At 49.4% G+C, this 18,904-nt stretch overlaps 6 protein-coding genes across 6 annotated transcripts; 4 read left to right on the top strand and 2 right to left on the bottom strand.

Annotated features, from left to right (window-relative positions):
* Positions 1–186: 186 nt before the first annotated feature.
* On the top strand, positions 187–2,612 carry FMAN_13642 (uncharacterized protein; the record flags this gene model as incomplete). The annotated part of the gene is made up of 4 exons (XM_041833134.1): positions 187–398; positions 907–1,500; positions 1,550–2,050; positions 2,162–2,612. 4 exons carry the CDS (start codon positions 187–189, stop codon positions 2,610–2,612), a joined length of 1,758 nt encoding a protein of 585 aa, XP_041683528.1.
* Positions 2,613–3,521: 909 nt separating this feature from the next.
* FMAN_13643 (uncharacterized protein) lies at positions 3,522–6,232 on the top strand (the record flags this gene model as incomplete). Its single annotated transcript, XM_041833135.1, has 5 exons — positions 3,522–4,081; positions 4,128–4,460; positions 4,511–5,107; positions 5,158–5,712; positions 5,770–6,232. 5 exons carry the CDS (start codon positions 3,522–3,524, stop codon positions 6,230–6,232), a joined length of 2,508 nt encoding a protein of 835 aa, XP_041683529.1.
* Positions 6,233–7,148: 916 nt separating this feature from the next.
* On the top strand, positions 7,149–9,825 carry FMAN_13644 (uncharacterized protein; the record flags this gene model as incomplete). Its single annotated transcript, XM_041833136.1, has 9 exons — positions 7,149–7,233; positions 7,285–7,577; positions 7,628–7,899; positions 7,953–8,143; positions 8,202–8,458; positions 8,515–8,838; positions 8,886–9,068; positions 9,121–9,705; positions 9,760–9,825. 9 exons carry the CDS (start codon positions 7,149–7,151, stop codon positions 9,823–9,825), a joined length of 2,256 nt encoding a protein of 751 aa, XP_041683530.1.
* Positions 9,826–10,463: 638 nt separating this feature from the next.
* FMAN_13645 (uncharacterized protein) lies at positions 10,464–13,342 on the top strand (the record flags this gene model as incomplete). The annotated part of the gene is made up of 9 exons (XM_041833137.1): positions 10,464–10,975; positions 11,028–11,206; positions 11,262–11,671; positions 11,718–11,903; positions 11,951–12,088; positions 12,136–12,266; positions 12,315–12,595; positions 12,985–13,020; positions 13,080–13,342. The coding sequence occupies 9 exons, from the start codon at positions 10,464–10,466 to the stop codon at positions 13,340–13,342; spliced, it is 2,136 nt and encodes a 711-aa protein (XP_041683531.1).
* Positions 13,343–13,369: 27 nt separating this feature from the next.
* On the bottom strand, positions 13,370–14,522 carry FMAN_13646 (uncharacterized protein; the record flags this gene model as incomplete). The annotated part of the gene is made up of 3 exons (XM_041833138.1): positions 13,370–13,825; positions 13,873–14,205; positions 14,259–14,522. The coding sequence occupies 3 exons, from the start codon at positions 14,520–14,522 to the stop codon at positions 13,370–13,372; spliced, it is 1,053 nt and encodes a 350-aa protein (XP_041683532.1).
* A 1,952-nt stretch (positions 14,523–16,474) lies between these two features.
* On the bottom strand, positions 16,475–18,333 carry FMAN_13647 (putative PTR2-Di-and tripeptide permease; the record flags this gene model as incomplete). Its single annotated transcript, XM_041833139.1, has 2 exons — positions 16,475–18,242; positions 18,302–18,333. The coding sequence occupies 2 exons, from the start codon at positions 18,331–18,333 to the stop codon at positions 16,475–16,477; spliced, it is 1,800 nt and encodes a 599-aa protein (XP_041683533.1).
* Between the last annotated feature and the right edge of the window lie 571 nt (positions 18,334–18,904).

Consider the following 18,904-nt stretch of genomic DNA (forward strand, 5'->3'; position numbering starts at 1 on the left):
GTTTTGTAACCTGTTTACAGCGTCCCCTGTTGACCCGACCTCACTGGATTAGACTTTAGATAAGAACCGTGCCAACTTTCATTAAGTGGCTGGACGCGTCCACGTCGCGTGTCCCCCTTTCACCTCCAAACTTACACAAGTGAACAACTCTTTTGCTTCAGACCACGCAAGCTCTTGACCAAAAAAATGTCCTTGCTCGAGGGAATCAACGTCACGTCTGACCTGCGCTTTGCAGCCGAATCCGTGATTGCTCTTCTGAAAAAACACAAACAAGTGTCACCTCAAGCTTTGGACCTCTCGGACACTCTACCGACCCTCTACCATTCACTGAGTCTTGTTTATATGAGAAATGTAGTCATCTCCGACCCCGAGATCGATTCCGATTCGAGATTCATCAGGTGAGAAATACTCTTCTATTCATTGCTTCGCTGTCAACTAATTATGCCAAAGGGACCAATTTGAGAAACACTCACTTCTCTGGCACCACGGTTGGACCTCGCCGAGCCAATGTTGCATCAATGGTCCGGCTTGGGTACGGTCAAAAAAGTCTCTGTCTATATTGCCACACCAATGGAACTTGCCAAGGGAGACCGACAAAGACATCAAGGAGTTTTATAAGCGGGTGCTGTTGATATGGCAGCCTGAATCTACATGACTTACTGCCATTGGTGAAATGGAGTATCAGCGAGCTCGTGGGGCTTCTGCATCTCTTGATGATGTGTCATTGTTATATTATGCTATTCAAAACATGACTCGTCCCCTCCTCCGCGATTACATGCCGCCTGGGGAATAACAAGACAAAGAACAGCGCAGAATCGACAAACTGAACGTGATTAGAGAGGAAGAACGAGACTACGTGAGGTACGTACGTGGATATCTTTGGAAGCATGTACTGATGGTGGACAGGGCTGTTTTCTACTTCAAGTCTTGGATTGCTGTTAAGCACAATACAGGCGTCAAATGGCTTCGGCGCGTGGACTGTATTTGGAAACCTCACAGCAACCATACTGGAAAGGTTGATTTGAGTGGACAATATGACAAACTGTACAACTTCTTCTTCGATATCGTCGCTGTGGAAAGGTTCCCGAGAAAGGTCCTCGAAGTCAGCCCGATTCCTCCCGACCCTAAAGTGTTACGCGACCAACGTGCGGATCTGATCGATGTTGACGGGACGATCATGGCCAACCTACAAGAAGATCCCCACAAGTCTTTGACCTTACCTTACTTTCCAGTATACACTACAGCAAGCAGCGTTGAGTTGATGCCCGCGGACGATGTTTTCTTTATTGCTGATGACCTGCTGCTTGGGACCATGTTTCGGGATCAAGTTCCCATGCTTGTTCTTGATCGCATGAAACGATTCAAGACAGAGTTTGAATGGCTGCAAATTACCTACAAATATATATCCAACAATGTTATCGAAAGGCTTGTCTGGCCCACTGGGGCAAAGCAAACGAAGTTGCATTGGGATATCGCCGAGAAAGCAGAGGCTATTGTCAGGTTAGTATTTCCTTCTCCGTTAACATCCAATATCTAACCCCCCCACAAGTATTGCCGCCCAATACAAGAGTCCCCGTGCCGGAGACACCTTGGCAAGGCGAAAGCTGCTCATTACTTTGAAGGAGGGCGAAATGTTCGCTGTCGAAGGGGCAGAGCTCATGGCCGGACTGTCCACGACGGTACCCGGAAGTTACTCCATGGGCCCTTGCTTTAACAATGAACAGGGCTTCGTGGCTCCAAGCACGAGGCTCCCTGTATCAGTCAGCACTACTGACTCTGGAATGACGTTGGATAAGCTCATTGTTCACATCTCGGCTGATAAAGAGGAGCAACGTCGAGCATATGGTGGTGGGCTCCCAAGACGTCTATTGCATTGGCTCATGGTAAACCCGACGACCATGAAGCTGAACAAGAAGCTCAGTGGACGAGCTGAGAGCATCTTGAGGATCGTCCTGTACGCTCCGCCTCATCTGGTCGATGTCATCCTCGTGGGGAAGAAGATTAAGGTTGCAAGGGACATGGACCTTCCAACTGGGTTAATGGAGCAAGAGTGAGTTGTATAGTTGTTGAATCAATTCTATCCTTAGCGCTGATATTGTACAGATCAGAGAGCAAAGCCACGCCCACCAACGTTTCAAACACCATACACGACTCCTGACAGCTCAACACCAGCAGATTCATCCTTGGACCAGCACCAGCAACAATGCTCTTCCGACGCTACGACGGCCGTGCTAAAGACAGGAACCATAGAGACGCCAGTGACACAACCCACCAGCAGTGAGCAACTCCAGATGGAATCCAAGCCCAGCACAACAACACCGCAGCGGCGGTTCCTTGTGCCCAAGTCACGAAGAAGGTCTAAGCCTCACTCCCCGGAGCAGGCTGCGCCTGTTTCTTCTACCCTGGATGATACATCCACCGTGGATGCATTGGCCCGTCGCCTTGAGCTTCTTAGAATCTCAGATACTGGACCGGGAGCTTCGAAGCTATGTAGTGGCCCCAGCTCACGGGAGATAAGCCGAGGTTGTCGTTTTCGGCCGTTTTCTGATTCGCAGTCGGCTCTATCTACTTCGTTCGTTTTCCTAGGTGCTGGAGTGAAGATATTTGTTTGAAACGGAGTTGCTTGCTCTTGTTACGGATTCACGCGGTTCGTTTTTGATCATATTATGCGCGTTTCTAAGTTATGTCGATTCAGTTAATTGAATTATTGTGAGATTGAATTTGAGCGAAGCTTGAAACTCTGCATCTGTTAAACATTGTACCTGTCGGCAGTGGGGATAAAGAGCTAGAACTCGTCCGGGTCAAATAATTGTCCGCTGATGATCTCAGCTTGATGGGCTGTGTCTTATCGTCTTCGTGATGTGAAGTTGAACACGCCTGTAGATCACTCTAACTTTGTGTACAAACCATTTGTGACTCATTCAACGAGGCTTTACTTAACTGAAAACTTAGTCCTGAATACGACTGAATTTCCAATAAACACCGTTGGAGTTGACATCAGGGTGTCTGGCTTTTCAGCGAAAAGCAAGATGTTAGGCAACAGTCAGGGCAACGAATACCTTGCCCGTATGTGTTTATCGGTGTTATTTACCTTGATACCCTGGAGGCTAGAGCCTCTTTTGACCTCTCAACCTTATCACAGCTTCCTTGAGCGGTGGCTGAAAGGAACCAAAATTTACGTCACAGGTTGGCGCATCTTTATTGGAGGCAGAGGTTTCTGTCGTCGAATTCTCACACTGTACGCACCGCGATTTTGTTTATGATTTAGGCCTTATCGCAACGCCCAAGGGGCCTATACCTTGCTCGATAACGGCCCAACCCCGCCATAGATGGCGCGTTTTGGTGGATGCCCAAGCCCGAAACACGGTACCTAACGTACCTTTTTCATACTGTGAGTCAAGGCTGGTCTACGTGCTTTTTTAAACACGCCATCTTGAACCTTGCGAGACGCTTTTCCCTACAATTGAACTTCTACCTACGATTCAAGCTCATTCATCATATCATATTTGACATCTTTCACAATGTTCAAGCCCCTGGAGTCGGATCCGCCCCTTATCGACAAAGGCGATCCAGAGCGTCTCTCACCAGCCGCACTTCGCCTTGCACATGACCAACCTGATGAGTTTGTTCTATATCTTCGTCGCGTCTGGGACACAAACAGACAGCAAGTCCTTGATTCGGCCAAGTTGTTGCATCAATTGAGGCAGGTCAAGGTCTCTTGTCGCGACCAATGTCTTCATCCTCTTTCCGAAGCATGGGTTCCTACGGAGAACCTCATCAGTATTTGGTCATTACTCCTTTTGCCTGAGGAACGCTTTCGTTTCCTTATCCTTAAAGACCAGAAACTGAATCACGCGGATCGTTCCTCATGGAACTTCCTCAGGGAGATCGGTTGCCAATACGAAGCCGGCGACCAGTTCCTCACTGATCTTCTGCTTACCATCAAGAAAACATGGCCAACAAATGTCAAAGGTCCGGGACATGTCCTTGGGGTCTACGCCTACTTCCTTCGTCGCCTGAATCGTACGCAGCCATACCCGGATGGCACCTATTACAAACTTCTATCCGACGACAAACTTTGGTAAGGGTGTACTCACTGTTGTACCAGCCATATTCTGACCTTGTAGGGACAATTTCAATGCTTGCGAACTTCTCCTCCATAAGGGCGAATGGATAAAACCCAGTTCATGCTTTTTCCATGCGCCAGATTATGTGCGTTCGAAGAGAGTCCTCACGCCAGCAGCTGGAACTGACGCAACCTCCCTTGAACCACTGGCGATACGTCATTTCTATCAACTGGTTCTCTGTATTCCGAACTTTCCTGACACCTGGGCTGCCATCATAGATGAGCTGAGAGGCATCCAGCGTGCTACTGGTCAAACATCCATTCAACAAGTGACTGAACTTTATCGTGCTTTGAATGAGCTTCAGGTATCGGAACCAGAGAGAGTCACCATCCGGTTAGTATGTCGCGACACCCATACACTAGTTTGCTGACTTGGAGCAACAGGAAACTATTCCTACAGCACAGCTTGATCGCCATCGAGCAGGGCAGCGTCATCGTGTGGCAAACTCCTCTCACATGTATTTGGTCGCCGCTCAACAGGATTAGGAACTTGGCCGAGTTGAGTAGACCATATCCATATCTGAAGGACTTCTTCGTGGGCCTCCTCAAGGTTGAAGAGGCTACGGAGAAAATCGTCTTGTCACGCATGTCTTACTGGACACCAGAGTTCGAGATTCGAGACCTTTTTAGCCTTCTCAATGGCCTAATTGCAACGTCCAAAGTATCGATGAAACCTGACGAACTCTTGACCCAGAGGATCTTTCTTGGAAAATGGAACGGCAAAAAATACCGCTTTGTTGGTTCCACGGAAGAGTTCTTCATTCCCGATGATGAGGAGTTTACGAACACCTTCAAGGACAAGCTCCCTCTCCTTGATGTAACCGCGGAAGAGATCGCGCTTCTAGATCCGCTGTTCACATGGCTGGGTTTCAAGGATCGCTACTTGTCAAAGCACGTCTACCGCATGTGCTGTTCTCCCCCAACTGCGCAGAAACAGAAGATTGAATGGGATATAGCGCAGAGGGCGGAAGGCATTCTTCGGTATGTTTCATAACCCCTGAATTCCTGGACGGGGCTAATATGTCAGTCAGAATCGCCATGCATTGTGGTAGCCCCCGAACAACAACAGATGTGGACAGGGGGACCCTTCTGAACATCTTGAAGAAGGGCGAAATGCTTGCGGTCGAAGGCATGCAGTCTGAGAAAGTGGTGCTTACCCGTCAAAAGGGTTCCAAGTGCCTGGGCATCGGGCCCAATCACAAGCATGGATTGACGGCTCCGAGCATCCATCCTAAGCTCGCTATTGCCGTGGATGAAGCAGGAAATGCCCTCGATAGACTCGTCTTACACGTCTCATCTGACAAGGAAGAACGAGATCTAGCACTCTTTACATCACTCCCGCGCTGCTTGATGAAATGGCTCATGGCAGATCCGAAAACTCAAGCATGGGGAACGGCAACTTTGCTGGGTGTAAGTCTCTTGAAGAGTGTACTGACTGCTCCACCAAACGTCATTGATGCCATACTCACACGTGAGGGAGTTGGACGTGTTCAAGTCGTTGAGGCCAATCTGACGACGATGCGTCAAGAGATTGCTCCTCAGAACACAACATCAAACGGGCCTGCTGATCAGCCATCACAGCCTAGGTATGATTGCAATCCGTCCTCAAACGTTCTCTCTGAGGTTGAAGCTCACAGTAACAGATCCGAGGACGCACCACCAGCCAACACTCCCGTAAAGACATCGGAGAAAGCGCTTGCAAAGCAGCCGGCAACCCCGGTCAGATCCAGCCAACAACCACAATCAGCTGCAGGCCCCAGCAGCGTAAGGGGATCACAAGAGACGACACCCCAAGCAGAACAGCTTCAGTCAACCTCAGGGAGACACGCCGAACCCTCATCCAGTGACATAAAGACGTCGTCAAAGGACGAGTCAGGTCCTAGCGGGAATGAGGGCGTATACAAACCCCGATACGCGTCTATAAGCCAGAGGCCCAAACTCAAACCCAGATTACGAAAGCGGCCTGGCTCACCATCATCCAGCCCACCAGCGACTTCGCCCTCGAGTCAACTCCCAGATGATGTAATTCGTGGAATAGAGAGACTGAGGATTGCAGACACATCTGAGGTGACTCTTCAGTCACCCAAACTTATTCCGGTGGCGTAGAAGAAAGATGGCTGGAGTTACTACCGCGTGGAGGAGGTTCAGCTGTGTTATCAGTGGTTATGCTTAATTGTTTATTTGCTTTGTCAGTTGTGCCATGTCGTTGTACTAAGTTCAGCTCGGGCGGATGGGATACAAGGCTAGATCCAAGCAGAAATCAAGACCCAGTTGAGATTTTGACCTTGGTTGCGTCCGCTTACTTGGCGAGCTGGTTGATACTCATAAAATTGTTGCAGTGCGCTCCCCACGCGACCCAGACCGCGTGGACGGCCGATCCTGGTCGATTGATAAAGCATCCTTGAACTTCAGGGTCCTGCTACAACGCAAGACATTGTGCCAAGAAACCGTTACTCGATATGCTTATTCTATTTGATGGACCGTAAAATTGGTAATGCTTGAATAATGATGGTTATCATGCTATGTAAAAATTTCTCGAGGCAGTGCCGCGTAGTTTCTCGGCAAACGTGCCGAGTACCGTGATAGTGGCTCCTAGCCTTGCTACAGCTGAGAATAGCTGAGGAGCATGAAAACTGATGGGATAATGTCAGCTCTCTACTAGTAATGCTTCGTAAAAGAATCTCGTGGCGCCAATTTTTTTAATTCTTTTAAAATATAATCTGATAAGGGGAACAGACAATTTCAAGATTCTTGGAGTAATTTAGTTGTTGATGAGCGAGCTTCAGTTAATACTTAGAGATGCTGAGGTATCTCGGCATACGGCACGCCAAGGACCACAGAATTAACTCATGCCAACATGACTATTTTTTGCAGTGGAGTCCTCGCCAAGGTCGCCGAACCGACTTTGCCGTCGTGACGGCTTGGCAGATTTTGTTATAAGATAATCAATCTGTAATCATTCTCATCTTATCTGATCTGGTTTGATCTGATCATCGTGAGCTCTGCATACGAAAATCTTGACATGACTGCGTCCGTTGAGAAAGGTCTTGCTGAGGCAGAAGTGGCCGCTCCAAACGAGGGCCTGGTCCGACCAGAGACATCTTCAGGTTCGTTGCCGGCTTGTACTTCCGCAAGTTTCTTATGCTCATGAATCAAAGGCGAATCTGTTGAAGAGGTCCTGTCAGCGGCTGGCGTGGGCTTCAAAGATGATGATCCAACTCTGCCATGCCTCACTCTTCGCATGTGGACAATCGGCATTGCCTTCTGTCTTGTAGGCAGTGGCGTGAACACTCTGTACACGCTGAGGTTCCCATCCATCAGTCTTTCGCAGTCCGCAATCCAGTTCCTCGCCTATCCCGTCGGCAAGGCATGGGAGTATGCGATACCGGACTGGGGGTTCACCTTGTTTGGCAAGCGACATAGCCTGAACCCTGGACCCTTTAACCACAAGGTATTTGTTTCCTAATATCCTCAAAGAGGGACTCACTAAACTTGGCTCAGGAGAATATGCTTATCTACATATTGGCCAACCTCAGCTTCTTGACTCGATTGAGCGCTGATGTCCTCACCGAACAGCGCGTCTTCTACGGTCTCAAGGCAGGATGGGGTTTCGAGATCCTCGCAACACTCACATCGATCCTGTTCGGTTTTGCTCTGTCAGGCTTGACTCGCTCAGTAGTTGTTGAACCGAAGAGCCTCGTTTGGCCAGGCGTGCTCGGAAACACAGCTCTCAACGCAGCCTTACATACTCCACGCAAGGAGGTGATCGCTGGGTGAGCATTTCTCTCATCGCTCTCGGCGCCGGGTTTTACTAACCTGTTTCCAGCAAAATCTCTCGTTACCATTTCTTCATCCTCGCCTTCTTCGCCTCTTTTTGTTGGTATTGGTTCCCTGACTTCATCTTCCCTGCTTTGGGATACTTTACATGGATCTGCTGGATCGCCCCCAAGAACCCTGTCGTCAACCAGGTGTTTGGCATGAAGAGTGGACTGGGGTTGTTGCCCTTCACCTTCGACTGTATGTGCTCGCCGCTCTATGATTCGATGCTTCGGTCGCTAACAAGCTGTTTCTTCAGGGAGTCAAATCGCCTACATCGGATCACCACTTGTTGTCCCAGTCTGGGCTATCCTCAACGTTCTCGCCTCGCTCGTCTTCTGGATCTACATTGTTAGCCCTGCGCTCTACTACTCGAATGTCTGGTTCTCGGCCCATCTGCCGCTACAAAGCAATTCAATCTTCGACAATACCGGAGAAGTCTTCAACGTTTCCAAGGTTGTCAACAAGAAAGATGGCTTCACCTTTGATCATGATCTGTATGCGCAGTATTCTGACGTAAGTCTCATCCCACTACGCCTCCCAGAAATAGGAGATGCTGATGTCCGCCCTAGATCTATCTCCCAGTAACATATGCGCTCAACACTTTCGGCCTGTCGTTCGCCACCATCTCGTCTCTCTTTGTCTGGCTCTTTCTCGAGAAGCGCCGGGATTTAGTGAGGACATTCCGCGACGCATGTAAATCGTTGACGTCGAAGGACACTTCCACTCGCGACAGACTACAGCCCCAATATGATGCAGTTCCGCTTTGGTGGTACACGACCGCTGCCCTTGTAGCATTGGGCATCGGTATCTTTACCTATGAGTACTACCCCGTTCAGCTGCGTTGGTACGGCGTGATTTTCGGCATGGTAGTGTCTTCTGTCTTCTTCATCCCTGTGAGTACCTGGGCCTCCATTCATAAGCATTCTCCTGACTTTTGAAGCTCGCTTGGGTGTATGCTACGAGCAACATCAAGATCCAAATCGATATCTTCTGTCGCATCATCGCTGGTTACGTCTGGGAAGGCAAGGTCCTGGCCAACATCTGGTTCTTCAACGTTGGATACATCTCGGGTATCAAGGGTCTTGCTTTCTCACAAGACCTGAAGCTTGGCATCTACTGCGGTGTAAGTGGTCCTTGTCTAAACGCTACTGATACCTCAAGCTGACGTATTTCAGATCCCTCCCCGAAGCCTCTTCCTGGTTCAAGTAGTCGGCCTTATTATTGGTACTCTTGGTCAAGTGTCTGTCCTCAACTGGGCACTTGGAAATATCCCCAACGTCTGCAATGCCAAACTTGCTCCGAACGGTTTCACTTGTCCCTTCTCTCGAACTCATTTCAACACAAGCATGGTCTGGGGCGCACTCGGTCCCCGTCGTTTCTTCGAGCCAGGCGCCCTCTACAGACCCTTGCTCTGGTTCTTCCTGGTCGGAGCTCTTCTTCCTGTCGTCGTGTACCTCCTTCGAACCAAGGCCTTCCCTCATATCAATTGGCTGAAGAAGATACACGTTCCGCTGTTCCTGGGTGGCTTGAACTATATCCCGCCTGCATCCGGTGTCAACTATGGCAGCTGGGCTTTATTCGGTCTCTTGTTTGGCGCTCTTATTAAGAAGCGCAAGGCCAGCTGGTGGCATCGATTTAATTTTGTTCTGAGCTCCGCTCTGGATTGTTCCGTCGCTATCGCTGGTATTGTCATCTTCTTCGCCATTTTCTACACCGGCGCCGCGGATAATTTCAGCTGGTGGGGAACCAACGTGTACAAGGTCAGTTGATGAGACTCATCGAGATGTGCTGTCGGCTAATGGTGTATGTAACAGGATACCTGCGACTGGAAGAGTTGTCCTTACAAGGCGTTAGCGAAAGGGCAGACCTTTGGACCTTAGTAGCTTACAAACAGCTAGCCCAAACCTTTTGCACCCGGTCATACCTTAACTTTTTGAATGAGAGAATGGAAAACACGTTTAAAAGTAATAGAGCATGTTTGTAACCTTGTTTGCTGGAGCCAAACGGCGCAACGTTTAGGTACCTAGTCTTCCACTTCTTTCATGCACTGATTGTGCTTGGGTTACAGAGGATCCGTGCCCCTGTAACAACCAGGCAACAGCGGGCACCTTGTGATGCGCACAAGGCCTCCTGTAAAATGATGATCAGACACGCTAATACTGAATTAAGACTCCCAATACCACATCGGCAAAGGTAATCTTGGTAGCTAAACAAGCAAAGCCTCATCGTTCGGGATTTATTCCACCTGCCGGAAGCAAATTACAGGAAAATCGTGCAGATTTTCTAATGCAGTAGGGATAATAACGTGTGATGATCAGCATTGATGCGGGGGAAAGGGGGGAATAACATGATGATCCCCTGGAGCTCTTCCTTAAGCGCTGACGATGTAGACGTCATAAGGTTCACACAAACTCAACGTGGTATGCAGGCGGGGAACACGGAATGGCATGCTAAGGCAGTACAAAAGCTCCTTCATCCTCATGCGCAATTTCACTCATCGCAACCATCACTTTTCAAAATGCTCTGCTCAAATGTTGTCCCCTTTGCGGGGCTTTGCTCTCTGTTTCTCAGCGTCGCTGCAGCGCAGAAAAAATACGAGGTTCAAAAACCTCCACTTGACACCGACTGGACTTACAAGGTCGGCACCAATCCTTGGCCGGAACATCCGCGGCCGCAGCTCAAGCGCGATACTTGGAAGAGCCTGAATGGCATTTGGACATGGAGAGGCGATGGCGATCTCAGCAACCCGCCCAAAGAAGGCCCTCTTGATCGTGAAGTGCTGGTCCCAGCTTGCATCGAAAGCGCTCTGTCAGGGTTGCAGGTCCTCGACGAGCGCGAGTTCTGGTACCAGAGGTCCTTCGAGGTATCGGATGGCTGGAAGAATCAGGCCGTTCTACTTCACTTTGAGGCCGTCGACTATAACTCAACCGTATTTGTCAACGGGAAAGAAAAGACGACGCACATTGGGGGCTATGACCGTTTCACTGTCGACTTGACGGAGGACATCAAGTTTGGAGAGTCGAATGAGCTGTAAGTCCACGATTGAGCTTCCAAGCCAAAACACGCTCTAACATCTTGCCAGGCTCGTCTTTGTCAACGACCCGACAGACGATCAAGTTATCCCCATTGGCAAACAGACCTTGCGACCGAGTCACATCTTCTATCGCTCATGCTCAGGCATCTGGCAACAAGTCTGGCTTGAGGCCGTACCGAAAGACTACATCACTGATCTTGACCTCGCTGCAGGTGCAGATGGTGAAGGTTAGTAATTCTCCATCCCCGGTGTCTCATCAGACCGCTGAACATTCTATTCTAGTTACCGTAACAGTCCACACCTCTCAAGAGTCCGGCCAATCCGCCAAAGTGGTGATCGAAGGCAGCGATGGCACGGAACTGGCCTCCCACGAAGGAACGACCAATGAAGAGTTCACCTTCACAGCCAAGTCGCCAAAACTATGGTGGCCCGACTCCCCAACGCTTTACAACATCACCGTAACACTCGACAGCGGAGACAGGGTACAAAGTTACACCGGCTTTCGAACCATATCCAAAGGTAAAGTTGAGAACGTCACACGACCGCTCCTCAACGGCGAGTTTGTCTTCCACTTTGGAACTCTTGACCAAGGTTTCTGGCCCGATGGATTGTACACGCCACCGAACAGGGAAGCCATGGTCTCTGATTTGAAGCTCTTGAAGAAGTTTGGCTTCAACATGGTTCGCAAACATGTCAGTATAGCCTCGTGATTTCAATATCTCTTACTGACTTGAGAAGATCAAATACGAGCCTCATCTGTTTTACCAAGCATGCGACGAGCTTGGCCTGTTGGTTATCCAAGATATGCCCAGTCTCCCTGCAGACGGCAATCGCAAGCCCAACGACGCGGAGCAAACCGAGTTTCAGCGACAGTTCGAGATTCTTGTAAAACAACACAAGAGCTACACTTCAATCGTCACATGGGTATGAATAGAAACTAGCCAGGATGGTTCGCTTTCTAACTATCAAAGGTTATCTACAACGAGGGCTGGGGTCAGCGAGACGGTTCTCCTGAGAAGAGCCTGACGGAGCTGCTGCGAAAGCTTGACAAGTCGAGGCTCATCAACTCTATCAGCGGGTGGAATGACCACGGATTTGGCGACTTCCACGTAGGTCACCTCAAGACCTCCTCCGACACTTCACTGACTCGTTTTAGGACAATCACAACTATGCTGCACCTCAATGCGGCACGCCATTCTACTCGCAGCCCAAGATTCCATACGATCCTGAGCGCATCGGCATTGCAGGCGAGTACGGTGGCATCGGTCACAACGTCTCGATAGACCAGTAAGTTCAAATCACCTTGTTCAACTTCACCACTAATTGCTCTTGCAGCCTTTGGAACGTCAAACAAGCCATCGATAGTATCCCCGAGACATACGAAATTAACGAGAACCTCGACTCGTACAATTATCGATCCGGTGTCTTATTCCGAGATATTCGCGAGCAGACTCAGCGCTTCGCTTGCAGCGGTGCCGTATATACCCAGACGAGTGATGTTGAAGGCGAGGTGAATGGTTTGATCACGTATGATCGTCGTTTCGTGAGGCCAGATGTTGAGAAATGGCAGAGTGAGATTGCCGGTATATACAAGGCTGCAGCTTCTCGCGGCGGGCGTGAGTCTGATGATAACGGGAAGAGAGCAGTCGGGTCATTGCTGGACTTGTAGTGTTTGAGTGATTACTGTCAACTTTACCATCAATCATACTTCAATATTGCAGATGAAGATCTTCTCTTCATTGACCTCGTAACAACTGTTGTTCATTCACAACAGTGTACCATTCAGTAGCGAACAATTCTCGTCAGCGATGCCAGGATCTAATTGCATTGAATAGAGGCCAATGTGGATTAGTCAACAAAGTGGCGGGGGATCTTTCTCGCCACTGCTGCCTGCTGGGACACGTCACCTGCTTCAATCATTCATCTCCATCGAACCGGAGTGACTTAAAGCAGAAATTACATATCGCAAACAAAGACTACGAAACCTTGAGCTTGAAAGGTCCAGCAATGTCAGGCAATCACAACGAAAAGTTGACAGCGGGTAACGAATCCAAAACGCAAGACCTTTCTCTTTTGTCCATGTCGCTGACTTCAACTCAGCGTCGAACCCAGACATCGAGGAGGAATGGCAGATTGTAGACAAGGAAGACACTCAACCTGATGGCTTGGGAAAGGATGAGAAGGAATTGATCCAGGAGAAACCTTCTGACGATTCCGAGAAGAGTCCGGCGGAGGAGAAGAGAGAATTAGCAAAGGCGAGATGGGAGGGCATGCAGCCGCAGAGGGGAGGCGTATATCCTGACAGAGAAGTCAAGACACCAAGCTATCCCCAGTTCACTGGTAACTGGTCAAGCAATCCTTAGCGAATGTCTCTGGACGCAATATGAAATCTATTCAAAAAGGTTCTTCGTCCATGTATGTGCGTTCCTAGTTGACCAAACTGGCGAAAATGGAGTGACCTGTTGTAAATGGTCCAAAGCCTCCCGAACCTTGTCTTTATCTACCGGCTGGCCATCCCAATAATCGTGCATGGCCCCAATCAGATACAGCTCATCACCTATCTCCGGCCAGTCTACCGATGACTTGACACCGCCAATTGGTTTGGTTGGTTGGACGGTTCGCTCGTACTTGTCACGGAATATGTGATATCGGGTTATGGTATCCCAGTTATGCCACCGCCAACGATTCTCTGATGTCGCTCGAAATGGGAGAGGACTTCGAGATGCAGCAGGCTCCTCTGTGTCACCTAGAAGGAAGTCGACGAATCTGTTGAACTGGTCCGTTGTAAGGGGGAATAGAGTAAAGGGCCCTACTCGTCGACTTGCATGTAGGTACAGCTCATTGCACTATCCAAATGTTAGCGCACGTCTAACCAGCTTATAGTTCATTCTACCTCTGATTCCGATTCTCCACGGTCAAAGACGAAGACTCCACCGAATATCTTTGCTTCAGCCCAGTATCCAACGGTATCACCATCCCCGTTCGGATACCGCTCAACCGCGACATAGAAGCTATGACAGAAAGCTGTCGGGTGTCGATACCCATCCCATCGACGAGTATCGCGTGGTGAGTCTATCCATTTTTGATAGTCTTGATGTGTATGGTTGAAGCCGCCCTGTTGGTACAAGTATACCGCAATCTGGTGAATGGACACGGCCAACAGCTCAAACAATCGTAAGTGGAATGGTCGTGAATCGATAGTGGTCTCTTCAAAAGCGAGTAGTAACTGACACAGGATATCAGATGAGCCACTCGAGGGGACCAATGAAGAGAGCTTACCGGTAAGTGGAACTTCAATCTTGTGAGAGGATAATCAGAACGTAGCTGACGAGCTTTTTCGATCATTCCTGGGCACACCTCAAAGTGTTGAGTAGCGGGATGACCATCCTGCGGCCAATGGAAATCTTGATATGAGCCGATTGTAGGAAGCCCATCAATGATCTCTGCAAACGTCATTTCCGCCACGTCAGTTTCCATAACTCTCATCAGGGCTTGCACGAATGCTTGGCGATGCCGTGTTCCCATTGTATCAATTGTAGCCATTTCCGCTGTGTCGTCAAGCATCTCCGCTGTAGACTGTTGGTGGGACGAGGAGGTGGAATGACTTGAAGATGCTACCCCTAGATCTGACTGCGCTTTACCATTGATCTCAAAGAAATGGCGATGCGGAGGGAAATCCCCAGCTTAGGCTGAACGTAGCGGACTTCAACCTGAGGCAAGCCAAAGAATCAGGGACGAATGAGCGTCCAGGGGTACAAGGATTCACATCAAATCATACGGCACCAATTACTAATCATTCTTGGTCTAGATATCAACAAGTCAACAGAAGGTGATCGAGTTCCCCTGGTCCTTAGGACCAAGCGCAGGGAGATGCAACAAGCCAAATCATTTTTCTGAGTCACAAAGGGATTTAGGCAGACGTGGTGTAGATTCTGCTAGCCTCTCGACAAATTGCTTGTGTCGAATTATGCGAAGTCGAAAATTTGTTTGTTCCCTGTGGCCAACACGGTGAATGAGAGTCAGGGCCGTTGTTTGCCTGAGTGTCAACATGGACGAGAACTTCAAACTCAATACTCATCCACCCAGCTACCCTTATATCTCAATTTGACTCTGTATATCCTCAGCAAAGGGCAGTGGTGCAGTGGTATCTCACCTAAAACCTACAAACCTTCTATTCTCCGAACCTAAAATCCTAAAACTCTCTCCCTGCACCCTCCCTTTGTTTTTTGAGGTCATAGGTTCGATTTCATGCTCCAAATCACTTTTCGCGGGTTCCAAGGCTGCACCCCTTTTGCAGCCAAAGTGTTTCGACTTCTTCGACAATGGCATCCCAGAATTTCACCGAGCCAGAGTTGTGAAACTTATTTTTGACGGAACCGCAGCTACGTCTGCGAAGCAGCCCTGATCCACTGTATATGTTCGACACGGAGCAAAAGTGCATGTGTAGACAAATCATCTTCTCATATTTGGAACTGTGTCCTGTCGCGGAATTCAGTTCCTCATTGTGCTCATGAGTACGAAGAACGTGATTGGGATGTCGGGAAACCATTCTCGGAATTCAAGTTCGCGAAGCTGTGGCGTAGTCTAGAATTTGCATTAGTTCAGCAAGAACATAGAGCCTCGCACGTGGATTATGATCTCAAGTTGTACTGACAGAAGGTCCTTGGCCCCATTCTTTAAAGTAGAACTCGGCCTGTTTGTCCCTTTTCATCTTTGTTGAGTATATGCATCATAGAGCCAAGCCATTGAACAAATCCTCGTGGGTTGACAACCGGAATTTGTCCAGCTTGATATCCCCTGAATAAGGGATCAGTAGCCTGTTTGCCACAGTGGGCAAAGGATCAAGTCGAATACATCAATAAAGGGGGTGAGATGGAAGGGGGGACTCTGCTAAGTTGACGAGGAGTTCCTGATGAGGACCAAGTGAGTTTGCGTTAAGATTGTGATGCAGTTAACGCGTCAAGCTATATCAGTAGGAAGCCGCAGGCTGTAATGAAGTAGTAAATCCCCTGGCAGAGCCGGCTGCAACAAACCAAGCATGTGCTATCGTGCGTGGCTGGACATTGACGCGGAATCATGGTGGGAAACGAAACTTGCACCTGGCCAGTGACTAGACAGTGTCGTATCCTTTTCGTCAGGGCCAAACCCATGACTGATTGTCACCCTACTTAAGCCCGAATTGTTCAACACTTTCCCAGGGTGGGGTGAGACGAGGCTGGCCTCAGGGCAACACACATTCCGTTTGGCTCGTTCGTTAAAGACTTACTAACCTCACAGGTACACCCCCCTTAGCTAGCCGATGATGTCTCCCCTGCCCGCTTTTTTTGAAGGTCTCAGATTCGAACGGGGCGTGCACCGCGTGACAAAATAACGCGAACCTTTTTTCTTTGTGGGATTTGGCACACTTCACAACTACGCGCTGCACACACAACACGATTATTTGAAATAATATGTTCAATGACACTATTTAGCTACAATACAGTCTTTACGAATCATTACTGGTGGTCCACAGTCTTGGGCTCAATGCCGTTGTGGGTAAGAGCTGGCTCATCTCTGTCCAGGTCATACATGGCATCTTCTTGAGCATCGTAGTGGCGGAAGATGGCATAAAAGATGCAGCCAGTGACGAAAGAAGAGATACCAACGCCAGTGTAGAGCCACAAGAAGTTGGGGTCCTTGGCCTCGGAAACAAGAGCCTCAGCGATGGCAGATCCGAAAGCGTTGGTAAAGAGGTAGATGGACTGCACGAAGGACTTCATGCTGGGAGGGGCCTTGGTGTAGGCGTACTCGAGACCAGTGACGGAGATGAAGATCTCAGAGATACCGATGAAGATGTAGGCGGGTGTCTGGATGGCGATGTGCACGTTGTTGGGAAGCGTGGTGTCACCGTCTTTACCGGCAGCACATTCACCAGGGTGCTCGTAACAAGGTCCAGCAGAGTAGATGATGTGCTGAACGATGGCAGCGTAGGCAAGGCAGAGAGCAGCGAGCCAGAAGCCAATGGTGATTCGGGCAATAGGTCGAAGCTCAATACCAGCGCGGCGAAGGATGGGGTACAAGACCTTCTCGATGATGGGAGTGAAAACTAAAATGGAGATGGGATCGAAGTTTTGCATCAGATCGTTGGGAACACCGTGACCTTGCATCTGGCCAGCTTGGGTGACAAAGTTGGTGGAGAACTGTCCGTAGCAAACCCAGAAGATGGGGTAGAAGATGAAGACCTTGCAGGCACGGAGAGCACGCTTAAGCTCGTCGACAAAGTGATCGTTCCAGGGGACAACCTTGGTCTTTCCGTTGGCCTCGCGCCACGAGGGCTTGGCGGCATCGGTGTTGCGTGCGGCAATCATCATACCAAGAGCCTTGAAGGCATCAGTGATAACGGAACCCTGAGGAGGGCGGTTGACAAAGGTCTTTCGGCGGAGGACCAGAGTGGCGATACCGACGTTGAACATGCAGAAACACATGAGGTAAGCAGTCCAGAAACCCTTGTACTTCTCCATGAAGGGGGTAGCGAGCAGTGAGAGGGCACCCAGGTTGATGCACCAATAGAAGATCATGTAGATGCGCTGGTAGGTGATAGCAGGGTCGATGACAACGCGCTCGCCGTTCTTCTCAGTTCGGATAGCCATTCTGCGTCGCTGGTACTGATCGGCAATGAGAGGCGCAATGTTGGACTTGATACCACCGGTTCCGAGACCAATTACGATAATAGAAACGATGTATCCAGCCTTTCCAGCACCATGTTCCATAGCGACAGGCAGTGATGTAGTCCAGAGGATGATGAGACCAACCCAGTAGAAACCGCAGAAGACCAAGATAGTTCTGTACTTTCCGAGATACTGATCGGCGATGATGGCACCGAGAATGGGAGTCACGTAGCAGAACCATTGGAAGAAGAGGTTGAGACCAGTAGCAGCCTGGTGGCCCATTCCAAGACCCTTGGCACCATCTGCGCCTGTTGGGCTGTTGGAGATGTAGTTCTGGAAAAGACCCTGAGCACCATAGTAGGTGAATCGTTCCGTCAATTCAACAACGGCGATGAGGAAAGCTGAAGCAGGGAGATTCTCTCCTACACGTCGAAGAGTCGCCTTCTCATGGTCATTGGGCTCCTCGCCATCGGGAGTGGTGCCAAACTCAGGATCAGAAGCATAGTGTTGCTTGTCGAGAGACTTCTTCTCATCAATAGAAGGGGCGATATAACCACCAGCGAGATCAGTCTTCTTCTCGGCGGCGGGCACGCGCTCACCTAACTCCTCGTGGAGCCTGCATTGCATGAGATTAGCAAGGGTGCGAAATAAGCTTGAATAGAGTTTGCGACATACTCGGCGGCCAAATCCTCGTGATTCTGGGCCATGTTGCAGACGACGTCGATGAGACTCGATGAACTGAAAAAGTTTTCACTGTCACGGATGCAACAAGGGACAAGGCGAGGTCGATTGGTGATGAAAGGGAGGAGAGGATGGGAGCAAACGAAGAGTAATAAAAATACCAAGATCTGGAGACGTTTAATAAATATTCTGTCATGGAAACACAGTCGACTCCATATTGTACGCCACGAGATGCCACACCTCGACCGAAGCCATGCCCGTTGCTGTAAAACATCCGACCATCAGAGTAAGGAACCTTTGTAACGGCCCGGATATGGTTATGGAGCATCGAAGCAACGGGCAACTCAAAGGTGGCCAATGGCTATGACCGTGTGGCGTGCTCCGAGTGCTTCTGCAAAATTTCGAGAAACATGAGCCATGTCTAAAATGCCGAAGATCCGAGTCATCCCCTGTCTCGTACGAGCGACGGTGACACCTCAAGTGGAGGCTCCGGCCGTAAAGAAAAGCACCCCACAGAAACAGCCGAGTCTAGTGGCGCGAGGGAATTGTCCGGATTTGTGATCCATTCAATTCTCTGCCAGAATTAACCGTGACTGT

The sequence above is a fragment of the Fusarium mangiferae genome (assembly GCF_900044065.1).
Source record: "Fusarium mangiferae strain MRC7560 genome assembly, contig: FMAN_scaffold007, whole genome shotgun sequence".
Taxonomy (NCBI): Eukaryota; Fungi; Ascomycota; class Sordariomycetes; order Hypocreales; family Nectriaceae; genus Fusarium; species Fusarium mangiferae.